The sequence below is a fragment of the Onychomys torridus genome, chromosome 8, assembly GCF_903995425.1.
Source record: "Onychomys torridus chromosome 8, mOncTor1.1, whole genome shotgun sequence".
Classification (NCBI taxonomy): Eukaryota; Metazoa; Chordata; class Mammalia; order Rodentia; family Cricetidae; genus Onychomys; species Onychomys torridus.
The window spans coordinates 104,290,332-104,316,992 of NC_050450.1; the positions used below are offsets into that span (position 1 = coordinate 104,290,332).

The 26,661-nt window shown below is 47.9% G+C and overlaps 1 protein-coding gene across 2 annotated transcripts; it reads right to left on the reverse strand.

The window, feature by feature from the left end:
• Positions 1-2,130: 2,130 nt before the first annotated feature.
• On the reverse strand, positions 2,131-24,966 carry Prpsap1 (phosphoribosyl pyrophosphate synthetase associated protein 1). Of its 2 annotated transcripts, none has more exons than XM_036196198.1 (10): positions 24,656-24,966; positions 22,915-22,967; positions 19,130-19,196; positions 10,854-11,026; positions 9,683-9,798; positions 9,193-9,248; positions 8,321-8,466; positions 4,281-4,351; positions 3,420-3,566; positions 2,131-2,780 (listed from the first exon to the last, which is right to left on the reverse strand). In XM_036196198.1, exons 1-10 carry the CDS (start codon positions 24,823-24,825, stop codon positions 2,622-2,624), a joined length of 1,158 nt encoding a protein of 385 aa, XP_036052091.1. In that variant the 5' UTR covers positions 24,826-24,966; the 3' UTR covers positions 2,131-2,621. The 2 variants fall into 2 exon arrangements, with proteins under 2 accessions (XP_036052091.1, XP_036052092.1); XM_036196199.1 differs by lacking the exon at positions 24,656-24,966 and adding an exon at positions 24,362-24,449.
• Positions 24,967-26,661: the final 1,695 nt, after the last annotated feature.

Below are 26,661 nucleotides of genomic sequence, written 5' to 3' on the forward strand. Positions count from 1 at the left end.
AACATGAACTGTACTAAAGGATGGCAACATTAGGAAGGCTGAGAGCCACTGCCAATGGTGGGTGGTGCCATCCCTGGGCAGGTGACCCTGGAGTGTATAAGAACGGTTTGCTTACTTTTTTGTTTTTTCAAGACAGGGTTTCTCTGTAGACACAGCTGTCCTAGAACTCATTCTGTAGACCAGGCTAGCCTCAAACTCAAGAGTTCCGCCTGCCTCTGCCTCCTGAGTGCTGGGATTCAAGGTGTGCACCACCACCCGGCTCAGGCTTGTTTATTTTGAAAAAAAGACTTAGCCTGAGTGTCGTGCCTGGTGCCCACAGAAGCCAGAGGGCGCCCTGGACCCCTAGAACTAGTTACAGATAACTACCATACAGGTGCTAGGAACCAAACCTGTGGAGAAACAGTTAAGCGCTCTTAACTGCTGAGTCCTATCCAGCTCCCTTCAAGTTCAATCTCTGCAGAATGTTAGCAGCCACAGTTCCGACGCTGTGATGAAGTAGTCAGCTCCCTCAGTCTTCATGGCCCATTCTTCACACCTCAGGCTTAGCATCTTGGACTTTTTGCTGGCACTGAGCATCAAACCTGAGGGCTAGAACATGCTAGGCAAGTACTTCCTGGCCCGCTGCCTAATCATCCTCATCAAACACACCAGGGGTCACAAAAAGCAACAGGCAGGCGGCGCTTTCTAACCCAGGGCCCGTCTGTCCTACTAGTACCCCATACATCTTAAATACCTATTTCTGAAACCGGGGTAAATGAAAATATTAACTGGAGATATAAACGTAGTTTTAGAATTGAGGACCTGAGCTTTTATCCACTTTTGTACATGGAGATCAGAGGTCAACCCTGTGTTCCACAGCAACCATCCACCTTGTTTTTTAAGACAGGGTGTCATCATGAGACCTTGCCAATGAGGCAAGGCTGGCTGCCAACAAGCCCCAGGCAGCCTCCGCCTCCCCGATGCCAGCATTACAGCTGTGTGGGCTTGCATGTCCAGCCTTCTATGGAGGTGACAGTGATGGTACCCAGTCCTCATTTTACTGAGTTAACTCCCTCGCATGCAATTGCAGATAGACCTAGCAGAGACTAGTTATCTGTCTAACTTGACTAGTTAAGAACGAGCCTCATGGCACGTCTTTAATTTCAGTACTCAGGAGGTAGAAGCAGGTGGATTTCCAAGTTCGAGGCCAGCATGGTCTACAGGGTGAGATCCAGGACCGCCAGGGATACACAGAAAAACCCTGTCTCAAACAGCCCCATGAAGCTGGGGAGGTGGCTTAGAGGGTAAAAGCATTTGCAATGCCAGCATGGGAACCCAAGCCTAAATCCTCAAACCCCCACAAAACCAAGTGTGCTTGGAACCCTAGCACCAAGAGCTCACAGGCCAGTCAGCCAACCTAGATGAAGGGCAAGCATCTGGTTTGTCTTAGAGAGCAGAGCACTAGACTCTAGCAACGCCCCCCACCCTCCCCCCTTTTTCTCGTTTACTAGGTCCCAGCTCTCCCTCTACAGCCAAGCTAATTATCTTAGTGGCTGAGCTCTTTGCTCCATTTCTGTGAATGGATCATTAACAGAAGGTAACTTGTTTGTGTGCTTGAAAAGACCAATGTGCACCAAGTCCTAATTGTGGGTTGGGAACCTTCCTCAGGGATAAAAGGGGGTGGGGTGGGGAACTTCCCTGTAGTGAAATACAATTGTACAAATAAGAGTCCTTCCTGTCTCGCAGAGCCCATAAGCAGGTCTACTTCCTTTCCTGAGATGCCCTCCTCTCCATGCTGCCTGGCTGTGAACTGGTGCGGCTTGAAGACAGAAGCTCCATTGGGTGTGCAGAAGCCTCCCGACGATGACAGAGTAGACTGGACTGGGATGGTGTGTGAACTCTTAGGCAATGCAGCCAACAGCTGCTCATCCACCTTTTCAGGGCTGCAGACAGGGTGTGCTGAGAGAACACTTGCCTAGCATGGAGGAGACATTTCCCACTAGTGGTTAGGAAGGGGTGGAGCCTGAGGGAGACCCCTCTGTGGTTCATTCCAGCCCTGGACCCTGACCACCCTGTTCTGTATCCTGCATAGTGCAGAGAGGGTTTGTCACAATCTAGCGGGGAGCAGGGAGCCCCACAGTAGACAAGACACCAGAGAGACAAGAAGCTTTTATTTGCAACTTCCTAGCAACACAGCTGCTGCTGGACGGTGCTACTCTGACTAGCTCAGTGAGAGCAGACAGACACTTCACTGTTCAATGGCAGTAGGCACAGGGGTTTCTAAAAGGAAGGGGATTCTCTACAAGACTTATTAGAACCCTGCCCAGGGAGAGGACACTCGGCTCCCTGACCAAGTTCAACACTCCACTTGCCTTCCCCAGGGCAGATACTGTTGAACAAAACAAGCCATGGAGACTCTGCCTGTGGTTTCTTCCACCCCAGTAAGATTTCCAATGTCTGCTCAGGATTAAGGAACAGGGTTGATGATGGCAGACAGTGAAGGCCATGTCATTTATACAATAGCTCTGTCCTCTTGCCTATCTTAGTGCCTCCTCCTCACCAGCCTTGTAGAGACTTCCTAACTGCAGCCTATTTCTGGCTGACACACTGACGTGGAGGTTCGGGGTCAAGACAGCTCCAAGTTAGTCATCCACTGTGATGTTCCGGAAGAGGTAAGCCATGGACTCGCCATTGTGAATTCTCCGAATTGCCTCAGAAAGAATCAAACTGATGTCCACAGTCTTTATCTTGGGACACTGCAGTTTCTGGAGCTCGTGAGGGACAGTGTTTGTCACTACCACCTAGTAAACAAGCAACAGAGAGCACAGTTACTGTGTGTGTGTGTCAGGGAATAGTTATAAAGAAAAGCATATCTAACATTTAATTTAATGCCCCCAGCTCAAGCTCCAAAACATAAACCATTTGTTCTAGAGGCTTTCTTTAGTGGCAATGGGGGCTGAACACTTCACACATGCCAGGTGAGTGTGCTCCACTGAGTTATAGCCCAACCTTGGTTTTGACTTTGAGGAAGGGTCTCGATAGGTAACTCCAATTAGAGCTTAACTATAACTCATCTCTCAAGTGCTGAAATTACAAGCATAAAAATCGCATCTGGCCAACAAATATATTTTAGAAACCGAGCATCCATTGGCTCAGAACTTAAGTCCTAACAATGTCCAGCCCCATTTGAAACTTAACTATCATCAGGAGATTTCAAGTATCAAATGTCACTCTACTGTCAACATGAAGATCTAAACAATCCTTTATGCAAATCCCAAATCCTGAACTGCTCATTCTGCTCAAATGAAGCTGCTAAAAAAAGTACTGTTAAATAGGTACACACCCTAGCCAGAGACGAGGCAACTTAACACGGAGTCACTTTATTATTCCCAGAAACTAGTAGCAAACTGAATGTTCTAAGCCCTTTAAAGCAGACAGACCTCATCAATGGAGGACTCCTCAATCAGACGGGGGGCTTCAGCAGACAGGATGCCGTGTGTGGCCATGACATAAATCTTATAAGCACCTCTCTCTTTCAGGATCTCTGCAGCAGCTACAAAACTCTCCACATCATCAATAATGTCATCCTGCAAGGAGAGGTAGTCTCAAATCACTCTCAACCCAAGCTGAGAAAGACACGTATCTCTCCACTGCACATGATTTCAGCACCATCAGAACACATGCCTGGGCCAAGATCTGAGCATCCCGGGCCAGCAAGAGAGGCACCTCTGTGGGCTGAGTGTCAGCAGAGCAGTGAGGCTCGGGGTCCCCAGGTGTGTGTGGCATGGCAGCTCAAGCTGTCACAATGACTGTCAGAGGAGCTTCCCTCCCTCACACAAACACGTGACTCACTCCACAGAGCCAGCACGCTGCTTACTTTGTCCCAAGAGAGGGTGACATGAAAGGAAGAGAGAACTAAGGGAGTTGCTGCCGATGTGACTCTGATCTAGTGAGAGCGGCCAGCACGCCAACACAAAGCTAAGCTGTGCTGGGACAACTGGAAAGGCTCATCTTCAGCTTATCTCATGGCCCTGAAATGTAAGGATCATCAATTGGGCTGGGCTGAGGGGATCCAGAACCCCTAAGATGAAGGTCATGGGGGAGGTACTGGGCTTTTAATTTGCCGGCTATCCATCAATTCTCATTCATTTATATAAAAATTCTATTACTTTCTTAAAGGAGACTGAGTAAGGAAGGGCAGATGGATCCAGTGGAATCCACCATCATGCTGAGACCCACACTGACTAAGCCACCAGTGTCACCGCTGTGCATGAGATGATGATGATGCTGCATCCCCATACCACTATGATTGCAATGCGTCCTCCGACGTCTCCGACCACTGTTATTGGTGGCTTCTCTTTGGCCATCATCACTAGCAAAACAAATCACAAGACCCAGTTAGTTGGGTAACTGGATAAATGTAATCACAACCTGGTGACAAGCTTCAGCACAGACTACACAACCTAACATACAGACCCCCCTTGAGTGACTTGCTCAAGAATCGGAGCTAGCTGGAGCAACACCGCTCACAGAAACAGGAGGCAGGATGCAAAAGTGATTTTAAATTTCCTAGTAGTTACAGTAAGTCAAAATAAAAGGCAGGAGTTGGAGGAAGAGAAAAGTTGCTCCTGTGGAGGACTTGGGATCCCAGCACCCACATCATGGTTTACAATGTTTCAGGAGGTCCTATTCCCTCTTCTGACCTCTCAAGCACCAGGCATGCACATGGTATACATACAAACAAAACATTCATGTACATAAAATTGAAAATGGTAAATTTGATATTTTATTTGACATAGCATACTTAAAACTGTACTGTATGGGGCTGGAGAGATGGCTCAGAGATTAAGAGCACTGACTGCTCTTCCAGAGGTCCTGAGTTCAATTCCCAGCACCCACATGATGGCTCACAACCATCTGTAATGAGGTCTGGTGCCCTCTTCCGGCCTGCAGGGATACATGCAGGCAGATCACTGTATACATAATAAATAAAAACTGTACCATATCAATCTATGATCAGTATTAAAATGTACTGATGAGGTATTTTATGTTTTTTTAAATGGTAGCCACCACTATATGAGGTCATTTTGAACATCTACCTCTTTTCCCAAGTGAGACTGGCCACATCTGAAGAACTCAGTACTCATTTGTGCCAAGGGCCACCAGAGTGCACAGCAAAAGTGGGAAAATGGAGGAGCAGAAAGGAGCCCATGACCAGAGAAACAGTCCTGTCAGGGTGTCTGGCCAGGCTGACAAAGAAATGGAGACAGCTGCCCTGCTAAAACCCAGTCAAGGGGTGGGGGTGACTTGTCTCCCCTTCTCCCTCCCTCCCTCTCTCTGATTTTCGAGACAGGGTTTCTCTGTGTAGCCTTGGCTGTCCGGGAACTCACAGAGATCTGCCTGCCTCTGTCTCCCAAGTGCTGGGATTACAGGCATGCGCCGCACCACCTGGCCTAGTCTCAGTGATTTGGACACTGCAGTCTCAGTATTAGATAGATGTCTGTTCCACACACTTCCCTGGTAATCAGAGACTTGCAAGATGTAACTACCAGATCATTTTCTCAGTGACTCTGAAGCAGAGGTTCCATGTCACTATAAAACCTGCCTCTGCATGAGGACACACCAAGTAGAAACCCATCCTCAACGCAGCTGGGAGAACTTGCCCAGCACACCACCAGTCTTGGGCTCCATTTCAAGTATAACAAACAAACTGTAATGTATACCACATTGTTAAATTGTCACATGCCGTTTGAACCCATGGAGACTCTAGCTCAGGAAACATGGTGTCCCAACCCCATACCATTTCAGATCCAAGAATGTTTGTATCTACATGTTCTCCAGGTCTGGGGATGAGGAGCCCCCCTAAACTGTGCAACATGGAGGGAGAAGAACAAAAAGCAGTAAGAATACTGTGTCCTTGAGAACAGCTGGGCTGTGAACATCTGCAGGTCACTACTGTTCACCCCACGGTGTCAAAGTGCCACAGTAGCAAAGAGAAGCAGGAAGCCACCATGGAGAGAAAGCTCAGCTGAACTCAAACTGATACCTCAACTTCCCCAGTTTCTGCCCAACAGTGAGTATCCAATGTGTCTCTCTGCTCTTTGTACTTTTACTTGGATGCAGCGCCAGAGAGGACTCTGCTCCAGACTCTCCATGGGGACCAGCTGGCTGCCTTAATAACCCCTTCTGATTATTTATCTTATCATCTGTCTGTCTGTCTGTCTCTCTCTGGCTTGCTATATACTTAATAAACTAAAAATATGGCTCAATAGAACACACCAGCTGGGGCTGGGGCTGTAGCTCTGCTGGGGGAATGCTTGCCTAGCATACCTGACAACTTTGGTTTGATTCCCCAGCACCACTTAAAACTGGCCATGGCAGCACAAACACCATCCTGATTCTAGGATGCGGGAAGATGAGGCAGGAGGATCATAAGTTTAAGATCACTTTCAGTTATATAGCCAGTTTGAGGCCAGCCTGGGTTACATCAGACCCTGTCTCAACAACAGAGCCCCAGAAAAACAAGCTAAGTACTCTGCTCTTCCTGCAGCCTTTACTACTGGGAAGTACTTCTTATAAGAGTAGTAGATGGAGAAAGGAAACAGTGTGACACCAGGTGATTTACAGCTCAGCATGTAACAACTAGTTCAGCTGACCCCACCTACGGCTCTGGTGTCCACCCTGAATAAGCTGGAGGCCTGGACCATTTTCTGGTCCAACTTTAATAGGTACTTCTTCATTTCCCATCAGAATCAGGGTGATCTCTTGAATTTGGGCAGTCACAAATGTTTTATACACAGATTAGTTGGCAGTCTGGCATGGTAACAGATGATCATCCCAGCTCTGGAGAGGTAGAGGCAGGAGGATTGGGAATTTCAGGCCAGCCTGGGCACACATCCAGACCCTGTCTCAACACAGCTCAGCTCTAGTTTGGTCGTGTGAAGCGGGCATGGTGGTATGGACTTGTAGCCATGTGGGAGGCTGAGACAAGTGTACTATTTCAGCTTGAAAGTTTGAGACCAGGTGGGAAACACATTAAGACACCATCTTAAAAAGGGGGGGGGGGGTTTATGGGGGTGGCTGGAGAGATGGCTCAGATGGCTCTGTTCAGTCATGAGGACCAGAGTTTGGATTCCAGTACCCACATTAGATGGCTCACAAATGCCGGTAACTTCAGCTCCAAGGGATCTGAAACCCTCTTTTGGCCTCTGCAAGCACCCTCACATATGTGTGTACACACACACACACACACACACACACACACACACACACACACACTCACTCTCACTCTCTCTCTCTGAGGGAATAGGCAGCCAGGCATGGTGGTGCACTCTAGTAATCCTAGCACTTGGGGGTGGGGGCTGAAGCAAGAAGATCTCAAGCCCAGCCCAGGCTCAAAGCAAGACTGTCTCAAAACTAGCAGCAACAACAGGAACGACACCACCTGTCAATAGCTGTGACTCACTCAATAACCGAGTCAGGAGAACTGTGAGTAGAAGCTGAGTCTGATGGGAAGTGGGTAGCCACAGTAACGCTACCGACAATGAGGAAAAAAGTGTAACTTTCCTGGTAGGAAGCCTGCCAGGCGCCATCCTAACCAAGACGCTAACATCAGCCTCTCCAGCAATGGGACACCACGTGCTTCCTGGGACGTTCCTGCCAAATACCCAAATTCGAATCTATCTAAGCATGAGGACATAAACAAGTCCCAATTAAGGGACAGTCTACAAAATAACTGATCTGTGCTGCTCTACAGTATCAAGGTCATCAGAGACAAAGAAGGGAGGAGCCATTCTGGATTTAATGAGGCCACAGAATGTCAACTGAATGCAATGTGCAGCCACAGATCAGGCCCTGGGCCAAAAAAAAAAAAAAAAAGACAAAGGTTTTCCCCTTGTTCCAGAGGACACAGTGAAGTAATAAGGCCTGTGGATCAGATAACAGTCTACTGGGCTGTTCTGAGTGAAAATCAGTTTTATTTGTACACTCAAGTACTTCCAAACTACTACAACAACATCTGAAGACTGTACTCTTTATAGCCAAATAAAGTGTACAGCATCAAAAAAATAAAATTATGAAATCCCCAAAAAGCAAAAAAACAAGTAAAATTAAAAGCACATTACATACCCAGCACTCGGGAGGCAGAGCCAGGAGGATCTTTGTGAGTTCGAGGCCAGCCTGGTCTACAGAGCCCAGGACAGGCACCAAAACTACATAGAGAAACCCTGTCTCGGGGAAGAAAAAAAAAGCAAAACAGCTCAAAGAGGCTGTATCCTACACCCAGCTGTAATTATTCAGAATTTTCCTCAGTTTACAAGTAAGGACACAGAACAAATCTTACAGGGTAGCTCCAGACCCGGATGCACAGTAGCGTTCTTGACCATGGGGGGCGAGTGTCGACCATCATCCATGTCCAGCTCTGTGCACTGAGCTTCTCCGTGGATCACAGCCAGCCCCAGGCGCAGCCTCTCAGCATAGGACTGAGCCCTGAGAGGAAGACAATGGTTGGCAATGGTGACACTGACGGGAAGAATGCACAGCCCCCAGTACCATTCCAGTAATCAAAAGATAAAACAACGGTCCATCTTTGAGGGAGCACGAAGAATCATTTCTATAAACCAGGCCAGATAAACACCTCAAGGGCCACTGCTGGACTCCAGATCATTTGGGTCTTTTTCTCCCCAATATTCTATAAAGTCATTTCAAATGCTGTTCTAATGACGTTTCAAGATCAATGCCAGGCTGGGGACGGCACTTAGCTGGCAGAGTGCTCATTTAGCAGGACATGGGGCGCTGGGCTTAATTCCCAGTACTACATACACAGGCATGGTCACTCTCAAGTAACTGCAGCACTTGAGGTAGAGGCAGGAGATCAGAATCTGAAGGTCATCCTCAGCTACCAAGGGAGCCTGAAACAGCCCGGGATACATGCACAATGTGCTGTCTACAAAAAACAAGGAAGACCACTGCCTAAAAATATCCATAGCCTCACTGTTTTCCTGAAAAACTGAAGAATTCCATCCCCCAGAGGAAAACTGACTAACACTGTGCTGGAGGCACCCACCATGTTTGGAGTGGTGATTTGACAACGAGGTGGGGAAACTAGAACCCATGAACTTTTTTACTGGCAACATTATGACAGCCCTGGGTTCTCAAACTAATTCTGGCTTCAGAAGCAGCCACTGGGGGATTAGAAATGCCTGGAGTATTTACCTTTTTGCAGCATCAGGAGACTTAGCTACAATGACTGCATTTCTGTAATTTGGAATCTAGATTTGAAGGAAAAATAAAAAAATACTGAAACATTATTACCAAGAAAAAACAAAACAAAACACTTTAATCTGGATACTGGTCTAAGACTTCTAATAATCCACACTAGCAATCAAGTGTGCTAGAGTTCATGTTGACATTTTCTTCATTATCAACTCATCACTGAAGAAGTACCACTACACCAAGATAACAAGACTGTTAAAAGCCTTCCTTTCGGAAAACGTCAGCACACAAGCACTCCGAGGGAAATGTTCTTTTTAACATCTCTGAAAACATGGCCCTCTATGACTAGAAGCTGAGTCTATCTGGCTGCAGTAGGCACTGAGCCTCAAGGAGAGCTCTGGGATGTGCCTTTCAATAACCAAATCTGATGCCAGGGAAAAACTAAACAGCATGTCTTTGAGGACATGGGAGGTCTGCGGTGGCTCCTCACTTCTTCCTGGATATACTGAAGCAGGAAAGGTGAGGCTCTAAGGTTGTCCACGGGAAAGCTGAAAAAGCCTTGTATTTCCTTTTGGTGGAGATCCATAGTGATAATGTGAGTTAAACCTGAAATTTTAAAACAAAAAATTACAAAGTTCTCCCCTACAAGTTCATGGCCACAGTGGACATAAACTAGATAGATGCTCAGAAGACTGAAGGCAGGGGTGCTGTGGTCTAGGGACGAGCTCTATAGCTAGTCCTGATACAACACCGTGGAGAAAAGAGTGTCCGCCTGACTAACGCCAAGGAGCCTGGCATGAAGAACTAGCTGAAGGGGTGTGCTTTCTGCTCTGTCATCAGCGCGGTCAGAGCGAGAGGAGTCAGAAGTCAAAACACGAGTATGGAGTCAATATGCAGCAGCAGGAAGGAACAAAACAGGCTCACCAAAGACTATAAAATAAATCACTACAGACTATGGCTCCCTCAAAAAGAAACAGAAGCAGAGAAACCTAAGAGACTGGCAGCACAAGTGTAAGACCCTGAAGCGTCCAATATTCCCTAAGTTACAAGAACGGTGTGAGAGCATTCTCAGAGAAAGGGACATGGACAAATAACACTGCATGTGATCAAAGGTCATGGTCTCCCAGACCTGAGAACCAGTACTCTTAACAGACAGCAGACAGGGAAATCCTCAGTCACTGTCCACTGCTATTCGGTCTATTTTCCAGGACGGGAAGCATGCCCTGCTCTACTCGGGGAATGAAGTGTGAGCTGCTACACAGACAGGCGGGGAGAGGCGGGGAGGGGTGAGCCAAGAAACACCAAAGTAAAACTGATCAATTAATGCATCAACCCAGGCAAAGACAGTCGGCCTGAAGCTTGAGCTTCACAAGAATGCCAAGCCTGCCAGTTAAAATACAGGTGACAAGATGATGGCAAAGTACCACCACAAAGACATCAGAGAAAGCACTACAGCATGCCCACTAAGACAGAGGAAACACCAAGAAGTTAAGACCTCAGCCCATATACCCCTTCCAAACAATGGAAAAGGGAACAAGAACATGTCATTAGTGAACATGGAGAGAGACAGATCCCAAACCAGATACTGAGGTGGAACCTGACCTGCAGCAGGGAGAGGCTCTATCTAGTGCTGGGACCCTAGGACCTCTACTCATACTCACCGGCTTTTGCCAGCATGGATGCCAGGAGCTTGCACACAATGGAGCCCCTCTTCCTCATCTTGCTTTGCTTGCTGTAGGGGAAGTAGGGGATGACACCGATGATGTTCCTGGCACAGGCGGTCTTCAGTGCATAGGCCATAATCAGTAACTCCATCACAGCTGTGTTTACATCTCTACAACAGGAAAGAGTGCCTTGGAGTCAAATCTACATATTAAGCAGCAAGGCTTTAGTCACACAACATCAGGCCTGATAGGCATTTCACCAGCACACTGGTCTGTGATGGCTCCTCATGAGCACAGAGCACAGAGCAAGCGTAGTGACTTCTCTTTTTAGCTGGGTCAGACAGTTCTTAGTTGTGGTCACTGAAACCTACAGCAGTGACGCCCCTCCCCCCCATCTTTGCCTGTTTCTTCCATGTCAGGAACCACAGTTACTTGACACCTGCTGGGACTCAGTCAGGGATTCAGACGGAGGCCACAACTGTCATGAACAGAATTTTGTCTTTCTCATGGGGAAGGTGAGAGGAGTGAGGAAATCTTGGAACTTTTCACAACCCCCCTGTCCTTTCTTCCCCTCAAACATTCCTGACAAAGACAAGAGAAGGCAACATAACCCTGAAGGGTATCTAAGAAAGGTTTGTCCCTATGGAAACCAATGTCACTCTGCAGAGGTGATGGACCTTTCTACAAGATCTCAAGCTCTTGCCCCCGTGTCTCTGGCAGATGCCATACTCATTCTCAAATACCCTCTTCTCTGGGGCCATCAGGCTTTCCATGTGCAGTTCTAGAGCAGACAGGCAGGAGTCAGGCTGCCCACATAAAGGAAAGTGCAATGCTACCATCACCCAGCAGAATCAAATGATCCTGAATTTGCAGGTCAGTTAGGCTATTCCCTGATACAGGGTCTGTCTAGACTGCCAGGCAGACCTGGAACCCACTGTGCTGACCAGCCTGTCTGCCTCTCTTGAAGGACTGAGCAGCTACAAAGACTTCCTCTTACTGACAATTTTATTCTTCAATATTTAAACACACGAAACTCCTAAGGTTAAAGTACTCTATGTATATCTCTGTTAGAAATAAGACAACCACAAATAGGGGCTGGAGAGACAGCTCAGTGGTTAAGAGCAGTGGATGCTCTTCCAGAGGATCTGGTTTCAAATCCCAGTACCCACATGGTAGCTCACAACTGTCTGCAACTCCAGTTCCAGGGAAATCTAATACCCTCACACACATATACATGCAGAGAGGCAAGTGGATTTTTGAGAGTTCAACGACAGCCTGTCTACACAGAGAATTCCAGGACAACCAGGGATACATGCTGAAACTCTGCCCCCACTCCCTGCCAAAAACAAACAAACAAACATTAAAAAGGGGGAAACCAAATAGGAACTCACTCCATAGACCAGGCTGGCCTCAAACTCAGAGATCTGCCTGGCTCTGCTTCCCAAGTGCTGGGATTAAAGGGGTGCGACACTACCACCTGGCCTCAAAATATCATTTAAAAAAATCCACCAAGAGAAATTCCTGTCTCTTTTCCATAGGCTGGGACCTGCTCCCTCCTCAGATTTCCTATCCTATTTTCAGGACTCAAAGTCTTATCAAATAAATAATTTGGGACTTGACCTCCCTGCCTTGCCATTTTTACCCTGGCCTCAGTCACCTAGCAGACTACCTGTAATTCTTGAGCTGAGACAAGCAGCTACCAACGAAGAAGCTGAGTGCTTCCTATCGACAACTCCCACCGACTCTCAAGCACACCTCACATGACAGCCACCCCATAACCATCTATTTCTGACATCTGTCACAGTCATTCATCTTAGTTAGGGCTTCAACTGCTGTGAAGAGACACCATGGCAACTCCTACAAAGAAACTATTTAATGGGGGGGGGGGGGACTCACTTTCAGTTCAGAGGATCAATCTACATCTTGAATAGAAGGCAAGAGGAAGTAGACTGTGTCACTGGGCGGTATCTTGAGCACAGGAAACCTCAAAGTCCACCCCCAGTGACACACTTCCTCCAACAATGCCACACCTCCTAATAGTGCTGCTCCCTATGAGTTTATGGGGGCCAATTACATTCAGACTACCACATCACTATGAGTTGATTGAAAAACATCTCTCTGGCTCAGCCGTAAGAGTTTATAATGTCCTTGACCTGAGCACAGTTTCCAGCACACAAGTCCCCTAAGATCCAATGCCCCAGTGGCAATGGCAGCAAGCTGAAGGTGAATAGGGAGACAGGCCATGTCTGGTCCATGTGATGGGATGGCAGGAGACAGATGTAAGCCTACACCTCTCTTGAGCTGGAGGGTTACAAGAAACTTAACTGCACGAACAATGAGGACAGTCACCAGGCAGTGTAATGTGTGTCAGTCATGAGGAACTGGAATACAGATCTTTGTGTTGGCATGATGAAAACATTTTACTTACACAGCATGCCTGCAAACTGGAAGATAAAATTAAAAGGTTATGGTAAGAAGCTTTTAGCTTTTAGCTCTGTAAAGTTTGAAGGATATAGTTTTATAAACTTAATGCCCCTGGTCTCTGAGGGCACTTGTACACACAGTAAGTCTGAAACACAAAACAAAACACATCTCTCCCAGTGTAAGTACACATTTAGGGCTGGTCTTCAAGACAACCCAGGTGCTCCACATGGCCCTGGTCAAGCCTCCTTCCTTGCCAGGTATTTCTTTCCTCTGAAGGAAGCTAGAGCATCTGTCTTCTTCCTATTTCCAAAGTAATAATGCCCAAGGATAGCATCAAGGACCAGAAGACAGTCTTTTGGTACAGTCAACAAAAAGCATCCACTTCCAGGGCACTTGGGAATTCATAACATTGGGTTAATTTTAGTTCAACCATCAATTATTTATGGAGCACTTATGGAGCTGGCCAGCTGGTGGGGCTGGGGACCAACAGCAATAGACAGGCCCCCTCAGAAGGCCACAGCACACTGGGACCACTCTTGCCATAGTCATTTCCCCTGGGCAGCCAACGCAGCTCAAGGAGCAATGCCCGCCATCCAGAACTACACCTATTCTTCCTCCGCCAACACTGTGTGGCCTTCTACCAAATCGCTGCACCAAGAACACAAGCAGGGCTGGAGTTCATCTAGTAGACTCTGATATCCAAGTCTGGCTGGCCTTGTTATGGCATGCATTGTACACAGCTGCCTGATGCCATGGGTTCTGCAGAGCACTGAGGGAAGGGCCTGGCAATAAGTGACTGTGAGAGATCCGGATTTCAGAATTACCATTTCCTGCCTATTTTTCCCTCTTCCCAGTAACCAAAAACTTCAACACCCATGGTCAAGCATGGTGATGCAATGCTTTTACTCCCAGCTCTCAGGCAGAAGCAGGTGGATTTCTGTGAGTTTGAGGGTGGCCTAGTCTACATAGCAAACTCCAGGCAGCCAAGGCTACAGAGACCCTGTCTCAAAAACAAACATTCAACATCCTCCAGTCCCCAACCTATTGATGAGGAAAGTGACAATGGGGCCTTTGTCATGTTGGCTTTATCCACTGCTGAGACATCAGACAAATTAAACACAGGCAGTTGTTTTGTGGCTAGTAGGGTTTAGAGGACTTGGCAGGCAGCCTGTTTTGTCAAGAATGTTCCAAGTTCATCCTGCTGGGTCTTGTAGTTGTTATGTATAAGTAGGACATGCTTACCTATCTCACCAAATTTTTCTTTCTTTTTTAAAAAGATTTCATTCATTTACTTAGTATGTATAGTGTTCTGCCTACAAATATGCCTGCAGGCCAAAAGAAGACACCAGATCTCATTACAGATGGTTGGGAGCCACCATGTGGTTGCTGGGAATTGAACTCAGGACCTCTGGAAGCGCAGCCAGTGCATTAACCGCTGAGCCATCTCTCCAGCCCTTGTTTTTGTTTTTTGAGACAGAGTTTCTCAGGGCTGGAGAGATGGCTCAGAGGTTAATGCACTGACTGCTCTTCCAGAGGCCCTGAGTTCAATTCCCAGCACCCACATGGTGGCTCACAACCATCTGTAATGAGATCTGGCACCCTCTTCTATATACATAATAAATAAATAAGCAAATCTTTAAAAAAAAAAAAAAAAAAGAAAAAGAAAAGAAAAAAGAAGAAGAAAAAAAGAGACAGGGTTTCTCTGTGTAACAGCTCTGGCTGTCCTGGAACTCACTGTAGACCAGGCTGGTCTCAAACTCACAGAGATCCACCTGCCTCTGCCTCCCCAGTACTGGGATTAAAGGTGTGTGCCACCACTGCCCAGCCCACATGGTATTTTTTTTTTTAAATTTATTTATCTGTATGAGTGTTTTGCTTGCTTGCATGCATGTTTGTGCACCGCGTGTGTGCCTGGTGACCATGGAGGTCAGAAGATTTCTTAGAACTGGAGTTATGGATGGTTGTCAACCACCATGCAGATGCTACAAGGAACCAAACTCCAGTCCTCCACAAGAACAGTGAGTGCTCTTACACTAAGCCATCTCTCCAGCCCCAAGCAGCCCGGCAGACTGTGTCCTCCCTCTTCACTCCGTGTCCTCCCTCTTCACTCCGCTCGGCGTTGGGATCACCACGCCCAGCCCCTGGGTGCTTCCTTCTTTCACGTCTATCACTTTAAAAGTCAAAGGAGCCAGGCAGCGGGTGTGTGAGTTCAAGGCCAGCCTGGGCTACTAATGCACAAAGGGAAATAACATTTTAAAATAGTGAGCCTTTGTGGACTGTGACTTCCATACCGACAAGGACATGTAAGAACAAGCTCAGCTATAACAAGAATTTCAGGGGCTGGAGAGATGGCTCAATGGTCTTCCAGAAGACCCAGATTCTGTTCCTAACATCTACATAGCAGCTCACCACTGTTCCAACTCCAGTTCTAATATCCTCTTCTGACCTTAGTGGGCACCAGGCACACATGTGGTACACAGCAAAACACCCCCCCACACAAATAATAATAGTAATAAGGATTTCAAAATGTACAGAACCCAAAACTTAGAGTCAGCATGAGGGTACAAGCCTAAATTTGGGAGGATCACTGTCTTTTGTTGTTGTTTTGTTAAGACAGGGTTCCACAGGGCTGGAGAGATGACTCAGAGGTTAAGAGCACTGGCTGTTCTTCCAGAGGTCCTGAGTTCAATTCCTAGCAACCACGTGATGGCTCACAACCATCTGTAATAAGATCTGGTGCCCTCTTCTGACCTGCAGGGAGAACACTGTATACATAATAAATAAAACTTAAAAACAGGGTCACACTATGGTTGTCCTAGAACTCACTATGCAGACCAGGCTGGCCTTAGTCTCCCGAGTGCTAGGGTTAAAGGTGTGAACAACCACACACAGACACACAAACATACCCATAAATGAAAAGATTAAGTCTTAAAACCAAGCTGGGCCCCTGAGCTTCCTGACAGAAAGCTCCCAGTGCTGGGATCCCCACTGTGGTCTGCATCATCAAGCCATAAGCTAATGTGTCAGGCATTCTGTCACAGCCATGAGAAACTAATAGTACAATAGATAAAATGATAAAGGGAGAGAAAATACTAAGCACTGGGCCGCAGGAGAAGCTGGAATTGAGCTGTGACTTGACATTTCCCTTCTCCAGGAAAAGTCACACTGGCTGCTTTGGGGCAACTAGTGAGCCAGCCGTGAGCAGCCCTCTGGGTACCTTTGCTGTGTCTGTTGAGTCTCTGAATCGGTCCGGAGGCTTTCTGTTTTCAGCTGGGCTTGTTGGTGTAATGCCTCTAATAAACACTTGAGAAGCAAAGAACAAGAAATCAGAAGTTTGAGGCCAGCTTGGGCTACAGAGTGAAACGGTCTCCAAAAAACAAAAATTGTTTCACTGGGCCTGGTGGCACACACCTCCATCCTAGGTCTCAGGAAGCTGCGGGTACAAACTCAAGTTGGAAGCTAGCCTGGGCTGCATATCAAGACCCTATTTTAGAAAAGAGAGGAGATTCAGTCTTGTTAGTTCAGTCCTACCATTAAGAAAAGCACTGATAGCCAGACAGTGATGGCACACCTTTTGGGCCCAGCACTGGGGAGGCAGAGGCAGGTGGATCTCTGTGAATTCGAGGCCTGGTCTGCAGATCAAGTTCCAAGAAAAGCCAGGACTACACAGAGAAACCCTGTCTAGAAAAACAAAAACAAACAAAAAATGTTTTTTAAAGAAATGCACTGGAATAGCTTAGGAGGTCTCCTGCCTACCATCAAGTCTTGAATGTGATCCCTAGCATTTAAGGGAAAAATAAACAAATAAATCAATAAATAAAACTCAGAAGATACTTTGCCCAGGTGTCAGAGTCTCAACCATGCAAACAAGACACTTACCAATGTCCTGTTCTAACAGCCACACTTAAATGGTCTGTACTCATCAGGCAGACTGCTCACAAACCCCCTGCCATTATGCCATCCATGTTATGTGCCCACATCACCAGGATCTCCACTGTGAGACCACAACCTTAGCTCCTCCCCAGACACAGCAAAGGTACCCAGAGGGCTGCTCACGGCTGGCTCACTAGTTGCCCCAAAGCAGCCAGTGTGACTTTTCCTGGAGAAGGGAAATGTCAAGTCACAGCTCAATTCCAGCTTCTCCTGCGACCCAGTGCTTAGTAACAAGATTCCTAAATGAGTCTTCCTATGACACGCACCTTCTGGCCATCACAAAGCTAGACAGGGCAGCCTAGGGACTCTGCCACCTAGCCCTGTCTTTGGAGGAAGATTAGTGAAAAAGCTGGTCCACCCGGGGCTGAAAAGCTGAGGCTCTGTCTTCTCCACCCTCAGAGAAGGGCTCCATAAGTCAGGTAGTTTCTGGGGCCGGCCAAGGGCCTAGGATTTCATGAAAACCGTTTTTATCTCCAGAGATAAAGGAGTCCACAATGTGCCCATAATGCTCATTGCCCCAGAGCAGCCATGGGACCATCCGCTTCCTTATTACGTGCTCTTAAAGCTGAGGAGACCTCGGAAGCAAAGGCCTCTCTAATCACATGCTGTTTGAACAAAGGCCTGAGTGAACAAGCTGTGTGAACTTCTCAGGGAAGATATTTCTAGGAGGGGAAATGTGAGAAAACCAGACATCGGGGTAGGCTGTAACTACTTCTATAGGATTCACAGCTGGCTCAGGAAAGTCAGCTGTCCAGTGGAGACAGCCATGGGTTACAACAGCAGACAGGCGGGCGGTGGTGGCACAGGCCTGTAATCCCAGCACTCGGGAGGCAGAGGCAGGTGGATCTCTGTGAGTTCGAGGCCAGCCTGGGCTACAGAGTGAGATCCAGGAAAGGCACAAAGCTACACAGAGAAACCCTGTCTCAAAAAAAACAAACAAAAACAAAACAAACAAAAAAAACCCCCAAAAAACCAGCAGCAGACAGTATCAGGTACATATATGTAACGCACACAGTAAGAAGCGTCCTTATGGGCAGTACAGCATCAAAAACCCACAGTCAGGAGATAAATTAACAAGGCACTGTGACCCCGCCAAGATGGCCCTGTGCCTACCACACCTAGAAATGTCCAGTTAAGATTTCAGAGTGCTTTCCATGCTTCCTGAATTGAAGGTACCTTGTCTGATACTGGTAAAAGGAGAAAGAGCAAAAGAATGCATAATCCATTTCCCTGCGGATCCTCTCGGCCAGCCCCTCAGGTCTTCTCTCTTATATTCTGGACAGTGCCAGGGACTGAACCCAGGACCTTGCACATTCCAGGTAAGTACTTCACCACTGAACTATTTCCTTAGCCTCTTCTTTCTCACTTCTAAAGTGCATATCAAAACCATGGAAAAGGGCCGATGAGATGGATGGCTTCCTGCTAACACTGATGAGTTAGATCCATCTAGGACTCAGGGCAGAACAAGAGAACTAATCCCTCCATGTTGTCCTCTGCTCTCCTCATGTACTTGGCACCCTCACCTCCACTAAATAAATGTTAAAAAAAAAAAATGTTTTTGTTTTCTTTCCAAGACAGGGTCTCACTATGTAGCCTTGGCTGGCCTGAAACAGAGATCTGCCTGTCTCTGCCTCCTGAGTGCTAAGATTAAAGGTGTGCGCCACTGTGCTTGGCATTTTCTTTACTCTTTGAGGCAGGTCTGACTAAGTTGCCCAGTGTGGCCTAAACTGGTTCTGAGGTCCAAGCAGGCCTTGAATTACCCTTCTGCCTTGGCCTCAAGCCAAGCACAAATTTATAATCTAAAACAAAACAATAACAAAAATCAACCCTGGATTCTTGTTCACATGAAAAGATAACCAATTATATCAGGATGTTCCTCAGAGGAAAATGGACTCCCGAATGGTGCCAAGTCTTACCTGGGTATTGTCTGTATAATGAAAATATCTTGGCCACGAACAGACTCTTTGATTTCAACTCTTGTTTCTAAAGAAAAAAAAAGTATTCAGGTTTAAGTATTCATGGTGCAGTAAGCAGACAACAGCTAGAATAAAGGGGATTCTGAGCAGCCCCACCTGGCATAATCCAAGTCGTAACTAAAATGTTCACACAGAGGCCAGGTTGGGGTGAAAGAAGACAAAACCAACCAATGTGTCAAACAGTCCAAAAAGTTCCAAAAGCTGTCCAAAATGAAGATATGAAAAGACACTGAAGAAAGGGTCTACAGCAAATGAAGAAGCCGAAACTTAACACCTGTTAGCCTTTCAACAAACGCAGAGGCATCCCCTGACAGGCCCTGCGCTGGGTCCTGGAGAGGACCTGGCCCAACGGGATGAACACAGTCTCAGTCTCGGGATGAACACGGTCTCAGTCTGGCCCAGCTGCCACAGACAGGTCATGGCAAGCAAGGCAAGAATAGCGGCCTTCCGGGAAGCCGGCAGCACAGCAGGGGAGGGGCCATTTGCCAACAGTCGTGGTCACTCAGACCACTGGGGAGCAGAGAGTATGAGAGAAGAGATGCACAGGTCAAGAAGCCAAGGAAGACCAACCAGAGAGCACTGGGTTTTCTTCTTAAACATGACAGGAGCTTGGCATGGTAGCATGTGCTTTTAATCCCAGTGTTCAGGAGGCAGGCAGATTTCTGTGAGCCCAAGACAGTCTGGTCTACAAAGTGAGTTCCAGAACAGCCAGGGCTCTGTTACACAGAAAAACCCTGCCTCAGCAATTAAAGCACTAACTACTCTTCCAGAGGACCCAGGTTCAATTCCCAGTACCCACATGGCAACATGTCAGCTCACAACTGTCTGTAAACTCCAGTGTCAGAGGATCCAACACCCTCACACAGACATGAATGCAGGCAAAACACCAATACACACACACACACACACACACACACACACAAAGTGATAGGAAAGCAAAGCTGGGGTGGAGGTGGTAGTCCTTGGCTCCCATGAGAAGAAAATGATCGCAGTGCAGGATCGACAACAAGGAGACAGTGGGAAAGCACACAGACTGACTGAAGACCAGGTGGTAAGTGGGCAGAACCAGATCACAGGCATGGACCACAACACCTCTTCAGTGTCTTTTTCTACAATGAATAAGAGCAGAATGAGGCAGGCGGTGGTGGCGCACACCTTTAATCCCAGCACTCGGGAGTCTGAAGCAGGCTGATCTCTGTGAGTTCAAAGCCAGCCTGATCTACAGAGCAAGCTCCAGAACAGGCACCAAAACTACATAGAGAAACCCTGTCTCAGAAAAAAAAAAAAAAAAAAAAAAAAAGAGCAGATATCCTGAGGTATGCAGCTCTCCTAGATTATGACATAGTATTATTAGTGGGACAGTCAGATACCTTCAAATGTTCATGTTATACTTAGTTTTCCACACAACCCAGAGGGAAACAAAACTGGGCCCCTAGCCCAGTACGACAGTCTATACATTTGTATTTTCAAAAAAAGGAAAGAAAAGAGGACAGCTTTTGAAAGGAATGTGACTGCCAGAGTGTCTGAATGTCACCATCAGGTGTCTTCTCAGTCACTTTCACCTCCGCTCTCAGACAGGGTCTTCCACTACTCAGCTCACTGACACTCCTCGGCTGACTGCCCTGGAGCCCCAGAGATCGCCTGTATCTGTCCCTCCAGCACTGAGGTCACAGACGCAGAGCAAACACTTTCTCCACCCCCACCAAAGAGGACTTTCAGTCACGCTATCATTCGATGTCCTAATGAGGTCATATTTACCAAATAGAACCCAAAGGAGAAGAAAAAACAGCATTCTATGCACCTCTCCTTTACTTATTATAAAACAGGATCTGTGCATCCGTGTGCAAAAGCAGACATCAAGGAGAACAACAGTCAGGATCTAAGGAGAGGTAAGGACTAAGGACACAGACGCTAACGCTGGAAAGAAAACATTTCTGTGTTAGATTCACGTATCAGGACACCAATGAGCAAAGTACTTGCTATGTGAGCCTGATGACGTGAGCTCAGTCCCTAGTACACACTCAGGCGTGCAAACATACACAAGCACACACACAGGCGTGCAAACACACATAGGCACGAGCACATGCAGTGGCTGGTATCTACAACCCCAGCTGTCTATGCAGAACAGCAGAAACAGTAAGAGAGACTCTGCTTCAACAAAACAGCAAAGAACTGAGTCCCAAAGCTTGTCCTCTGACCTCCACATGTGCATCCACACATATGCACACCACCACACATAAAACAAACAAAAATTAGAGCACTATCTACTTGTGAAAGTATGCCAGCTTTTGAGGCGTGATGGTGCTACATGGCTAAGGCAGGAGGATCCCAAGTTCCAGGCCTGAGTGGTAAGTTCTTGTGTGGCCAAGGAAACAAGGCAAAAGCATGTTAAAAAAACAAAAACAACCACCAAAAAAGCGACTGAGCTGGGCATGATGGTACATGTTGTGGAATATTAGTTTAAAATGTGTTACATGCTGGGCAGTGGTGGCACACGCCTTTAATCCCAGCACTCAGGAGGCAGAGCCAGGCGGATCTCTGTGAGTTCGAGGCTAGCCTGGGCTACCAAGTGAGTTCCAGGAAAGGCGCAAAGCTACACAGAGAAACCCTGTCTCAAAAAACCAAAAAAATAAAAAATAAAATAAAATAAAATGTGTTACATTCGTTTATGCTGTGGAATATTTGTTTAATGATACAAAGATATTTTGCATTCTTTTATGTTGCATTTGTTTAGCTCTGTAAAGCTGTGTTATTTTGTCCATCTAAAACACCTGATGGTCCAATAAAGAGTTGTACGGCCAATAGCAAGAAAGGATAGGTGGGGTGAGCAGGCAGAAAGAATAAATAGAAGGAAGAGAAGAGGGAGGAGCGGAAATAAGGAGGAGAGGAGGGCTCCAGGTACCCAGCTACACAGCCAGTAATGGAGTAAGAGGGAAAAAAGGTATAGAGAATAAAAAAAGGTAAAACCCAGAGGCAAGAGATAGACAGGATAATTTAAGAAAAGCTGGCTAGCGGGCAATGGTGGCACACACCTTTAACCCCAGCACTCAGGAGGCAGAGCCAGGTGTATCCCTGATCTACAGAGCAAGTTTCAGGACAGGCTCCAAAGCTACATAGAAAAATCCTGTCTCGACACTCCCTTCCACCCCAGAAAAGGAGAAGAAAAAAAAAAAAGCTGGCTAGAAACAAGCCAAGCTAAGGCCGGACATTCATGTTAGAATAAGCCTCTGTGTATTTATTTGGGAGCTGGGTGGTGGGCCCCCAAAGAACAAGGAGTAAAAATAAAAACCAACAGGTACATGCCCACAATCCACAGACGGCTAAAGAACATAGGTAAGGAATTCAAAAATCAAAATCATTCTCAGCTGCGTAGCAGGTTCCAAACCAACAACAAGGGCCGACCCAGCAAGATGGTGCAGAGGATGAAGGCACACAACCTGAGTTTGATTCCTTGGACCCCACATGGTGGGAAGAGGGAACCAATGCCCATGTGGTATTACTGGAGATGCAGAAGCAAGATGATCGTGAGTTTGAGGCTTGGATGGGTTATACAGTGAACACCTCTCTAAACGGAAAAAGGGAATGAAGCCAGAGCGGCGGTGCGTGCTTGTAATCCCAGCACCAGGGAGACAGGGCAGAGCGTCAAGCCAACCTAGGCTACATGAGATGCTGCCTCAAAGGGCAATGACAAACTCTAAACGAAAAACAAACCGACTTTAACTTACCTCCATTGGTCTCCTGGTATACAACAGACTTCCCCAGTTCAGCACCAAGACGCCTATTACAAGAAAAGGGGGTGGGGGGGTGTTAATTAACCCATTATTCTGAAAGCTGAGGCAGGAGGATTGCTGTAAGGTGAAGCCAGCCAGGACTACATAGCAAGACCCTAACTCTCTTTAAAAAAAAAGAGGAAAGAGAACAGAGTCGGATAAATGCAGTACGAACTCAGCATATGAATCAGACACTGCATTTATAGATATGTATTGTTATAGGACCTTCACAGCGTTCTGAAGAATTAGCATAACAAACAAGGCAAACCCATTAATTTTTAAAGTGCCCTTCCTCGGGCTTTCTCAAGGCAAGGTCATTATGTGACAAATCTGACCCAATATCAACAAATTCAAGCTTCCTGTTTGCAGTGAGTATTGTAGTTGGCCTTGACAAGAAAGACCATAATTAGGGTTTAGAAACAGAAAGCAGGCAGCAGAATGCAGAACTCTTTCCTACACTCTCCTAAACCTACTTCAAAGTCCAACTGATAATAAAACAGGTGGAGCTTAGAATTTCTGAAATATGAAAATGACCTTAGGGTTGGGGATTTAGCTCAGTGGTAGAGCGCCTAGCAAGCGTAAGGCCCTGGGTTCGAACCTCAGCTCCAAAAAAAAGAGAAAGAAAGAAAGAAAGAAAGAAAGAAAAAAAATGACCTTAAATGTTCAAAGTCAAGCCTGGAGTCCAGGTGCACACCTTTAAAGCCAGCGTCAGGGAGGCTAGAACCTGAAGATGACATAGGCTGGCCTGGGCTACAGAGATCTTATCTCGGAAAACAAAAGCCAAGGACGGGGTGTGGTGGCACAGGCCTTTGATCCCAGTATCCCCGTGGCAGAGGCAGGCAGATCTCTCAGAATTCACGGCCAGTGGGGTCTGCTTTGTAAATTCCAGGCCAGCAGCGGCTACAGTGAAAGCCAGTCTCATAAACAGAGAACACAGGCCAAAGAAGCAGCTAAGCAACTATAAACATCAATGGTGAGGACAAAGGATGCATTTTGTTACGTAGTTCTAAAAAGCTTATTTTTAAAAAGGGCCCTTAAGGCTCTTTATATTGGGGCTCTAGTTTTCTGCAAAAGGGAAAAAGGGCTTTTCAGTAGACAGGTACTATCAAAGGCCACTGGGAGACCCTGCTCTTTCTGCAGGACTCATCTCCAGTATTTCCCACTAACTCAGGCTTGCCCTCCCACCCCACAGAATCACCCACATTTTACAAGTAAGGTTAAAAACAACAGAACAAATCCAACCACGTCCCTCGGCCAGTGTTAGCGAGGTGATAACAGCAAGCCTGGGAAGACATCGCAAGGCCCCACAGGTCCCTTAAGGTCAGAGGCTAACTAACATATACACATGCACACACACCCCTGAGCAAAGACTTCTTTTGTACAGCTAACTGATCCAACATACTTGGAATCATGGCTCTCCCCCGCCAGGCCCCCTGTAGTTCTGAGCTCCCTTCTCCCTGCCCTTCTTAGGGCCTTCGGTCTGAGGCTAGACCCACACAGCCGGTCTCGTCAGGGAGGACTGGAGATGGCGATGGTCACATAGAGACCACAGGAAACCTCTCCAGGGTGATGCTCCGCGGCCCTGGCTGGGATGCGAGCATTGACTTCCCCAGGAGTCGGCCCGAAGCTTCGGCCCCCCAGGACGGAGGTGGGGGCGGGGGAGGCTCCAGGCCAAGCCGGGAACCACTGCGCTTACTCGGTGATGCGCTTGGCTAGCTCGGTGCAGGCGGCCGTGGAGTTGGCCGAGAAGACTCGGTAGCCGGTGCGGGCGGCGTTCATGGCCGGCGGGGCGGCGGGCCGGGCCCGCGGGACGCGGAGAGCCGAGCACGCGGACAGCGGGGGCAGCAGCGGCAGCTTCCTGGGCATCCTCCGCCCGAGGCGCGGGGCCGGCGGTGCGCGCGGGGCCGGACGCGGGCGCAGCTGTGACGACGACAGCGGCGACCGGCAGGCCGGGGCGGGCGCGGAGGGGCGGGGCGTGACGGGTCCTCAGCCGCTCCTACGCCAGGGCCGCGCCCCTCCGCGGGGCCGAGGCCGCCCGGCTAGAGCGGCCTCACCGCCGCCATCTCGGACAAGGGCGGGGAGGTAGGCGTCGCCTCGAGAGCCAATTCTGGCAGATGCGCCTCCGATTCGCGTGGCCGCCTGGTTTTGAGTCTCCCAGGACAGGTGTTTTAAGTTCACGATTTGAAATGGTACGAGCCAAGCTTAGTAGTGGCTCCAGACGTTTTCAGAATGCCTGCCAGGAGCCAAGATGTCGGCCTCAGGGACTGGAGGCAATCTAGCCTCTCGTCTCTCTATGGTAAATAAGCGCTCGGCAGACACACACCCCTCCGCCCGCCATGCTTGCGCGTGCGCAGGCTGGGATGTCTATTAAAAGTGGCCGGCAATAGTACTGAGATGCTCCAGAGCTTTGTCATGGAGGCGTTCCCTCACCCTGTCCTGTGTCTGCAGGTGAGCCGCCCCCTCGCTCCGACCGCCTCAGCCCGCCCGAGTGCGCCTGTGTAAACCGGGAGAGCGTGTGTTTTCCTTTACCTTTGTGTAGACGGGCCCGACAGAAGTGACGCCATTCTGCAGGAGACATTCAGACTTTGGAAGAGCGGAGCCCAGAGAAGCGGGCATTTTCCCTGGGAACGCCATGCTGGGAGAAGGAGAAGGCACCAGCCTGAGGGGAGTCGTCTCCCACAGGGAGTGCACACAGCTCCCACGACTGGTCAGCGAACCAGACAAGGACGGGTCAGTGGTGGGTGGGACCGCTCAGGGGGGCAAATCCTTGCCTTCTCTTTGAATTTTAACCTCACTTCTGGATCCGATCCGAGGAGGCAGACTTGTGGGGCTCACTGGATTCCTTTGCCCCTCTGCCCGATGTGGCCACATTGAGTACCACCCTGTTTTCTGCTTTCCACCGTCAATTTGGATTTTTTAAAAAAGATTTTATTCATTTATGTATATGAGTGCTCTATCTGCATGTGCAGCTTTATGGTGGAAGAGTGCACCAGATCCCACTATAGACGGTTGTGAGCCACCATGTGGGTGCTGGGAATTGAACTCAGGACCTCTGGCTGAGCAGTCAGTGCTCTTACCCGCTGAGCCATCTCTCCAGCCCTGAAGTTTGTTTGTCTGTTTTTCGAGGGTTTCTCTGTGTAGCTTTGTGCCTTTCCTGGATCTCGCTCTGTAGACCAGGCTGCCCTTGAACTCACAAAGATCCACCTGCCTCTGCCTCCCGAATGATGGGATTAAAGGTGTGCACCACCACGGCCCGGCTAGATTTTTTTTTTTTTTTTTTTTTTTTTTTGGTTTTTCGAGACAGGGTTTCTCTGTAGCTTTGGAGCCTGTCCTGGACTAGCTCTGTAAACCAGGCTGGCCTCGAACTCTCAGAGATCCACCTGCCTCTGCCTCCTGAGTGCTGGGATTACAGGAGTGTGCCACCACCGCCTAGGAAAAAAAAAGAAAAAAAAGAAGATTTCTTTTTTTTAAATGCACATGGGTGTTGCACCTGCATGTATGTCTGTGCACCATGTGTATGCACGCCCAAAGGGGCCAGAAGAGGGCGTGAGATCCCCTGGTACTGGAGCGCCAGTCCAGAAGCTACCTGGTGCTGGGAACATAACTCTGGAAGAGTAGCCATTGCTCTTAACTGTTGAGCCCCGATTTAATTGGCATATTGAGGAAGGTGGCTAGACCTGACTTGGGCACAGGTTGTGATCC

What these genes read in the sequence shown, in the direction of transcription:
- Prpsap1 (XM_036196198.1), bottom strand. Translation starts at nt 24,825, where the DNA reads ATGCCCAGGAAGCTGCCGCTGCTGCCCCCGCTGTCCGCGTGCTCGGCT. An exon ending in ATTATACAGACAATACCCAG is followed by an intron (nt 11,027 to 19,129) that starts GTAAGACTTGGC and finishes TTCCTGTTGTAG; the next exon opens with AGATGTAAACACAGCTGTGA. An exon ending in TCCGGGTCTGGAGCTACCCT is followed by an intron (nt 4,352 to 8,320) that starts GTAAGATTTGTT and finishes TTGTTTTGCTAG; the next exon opens with TGATGATGGCCAAAGAGAAG.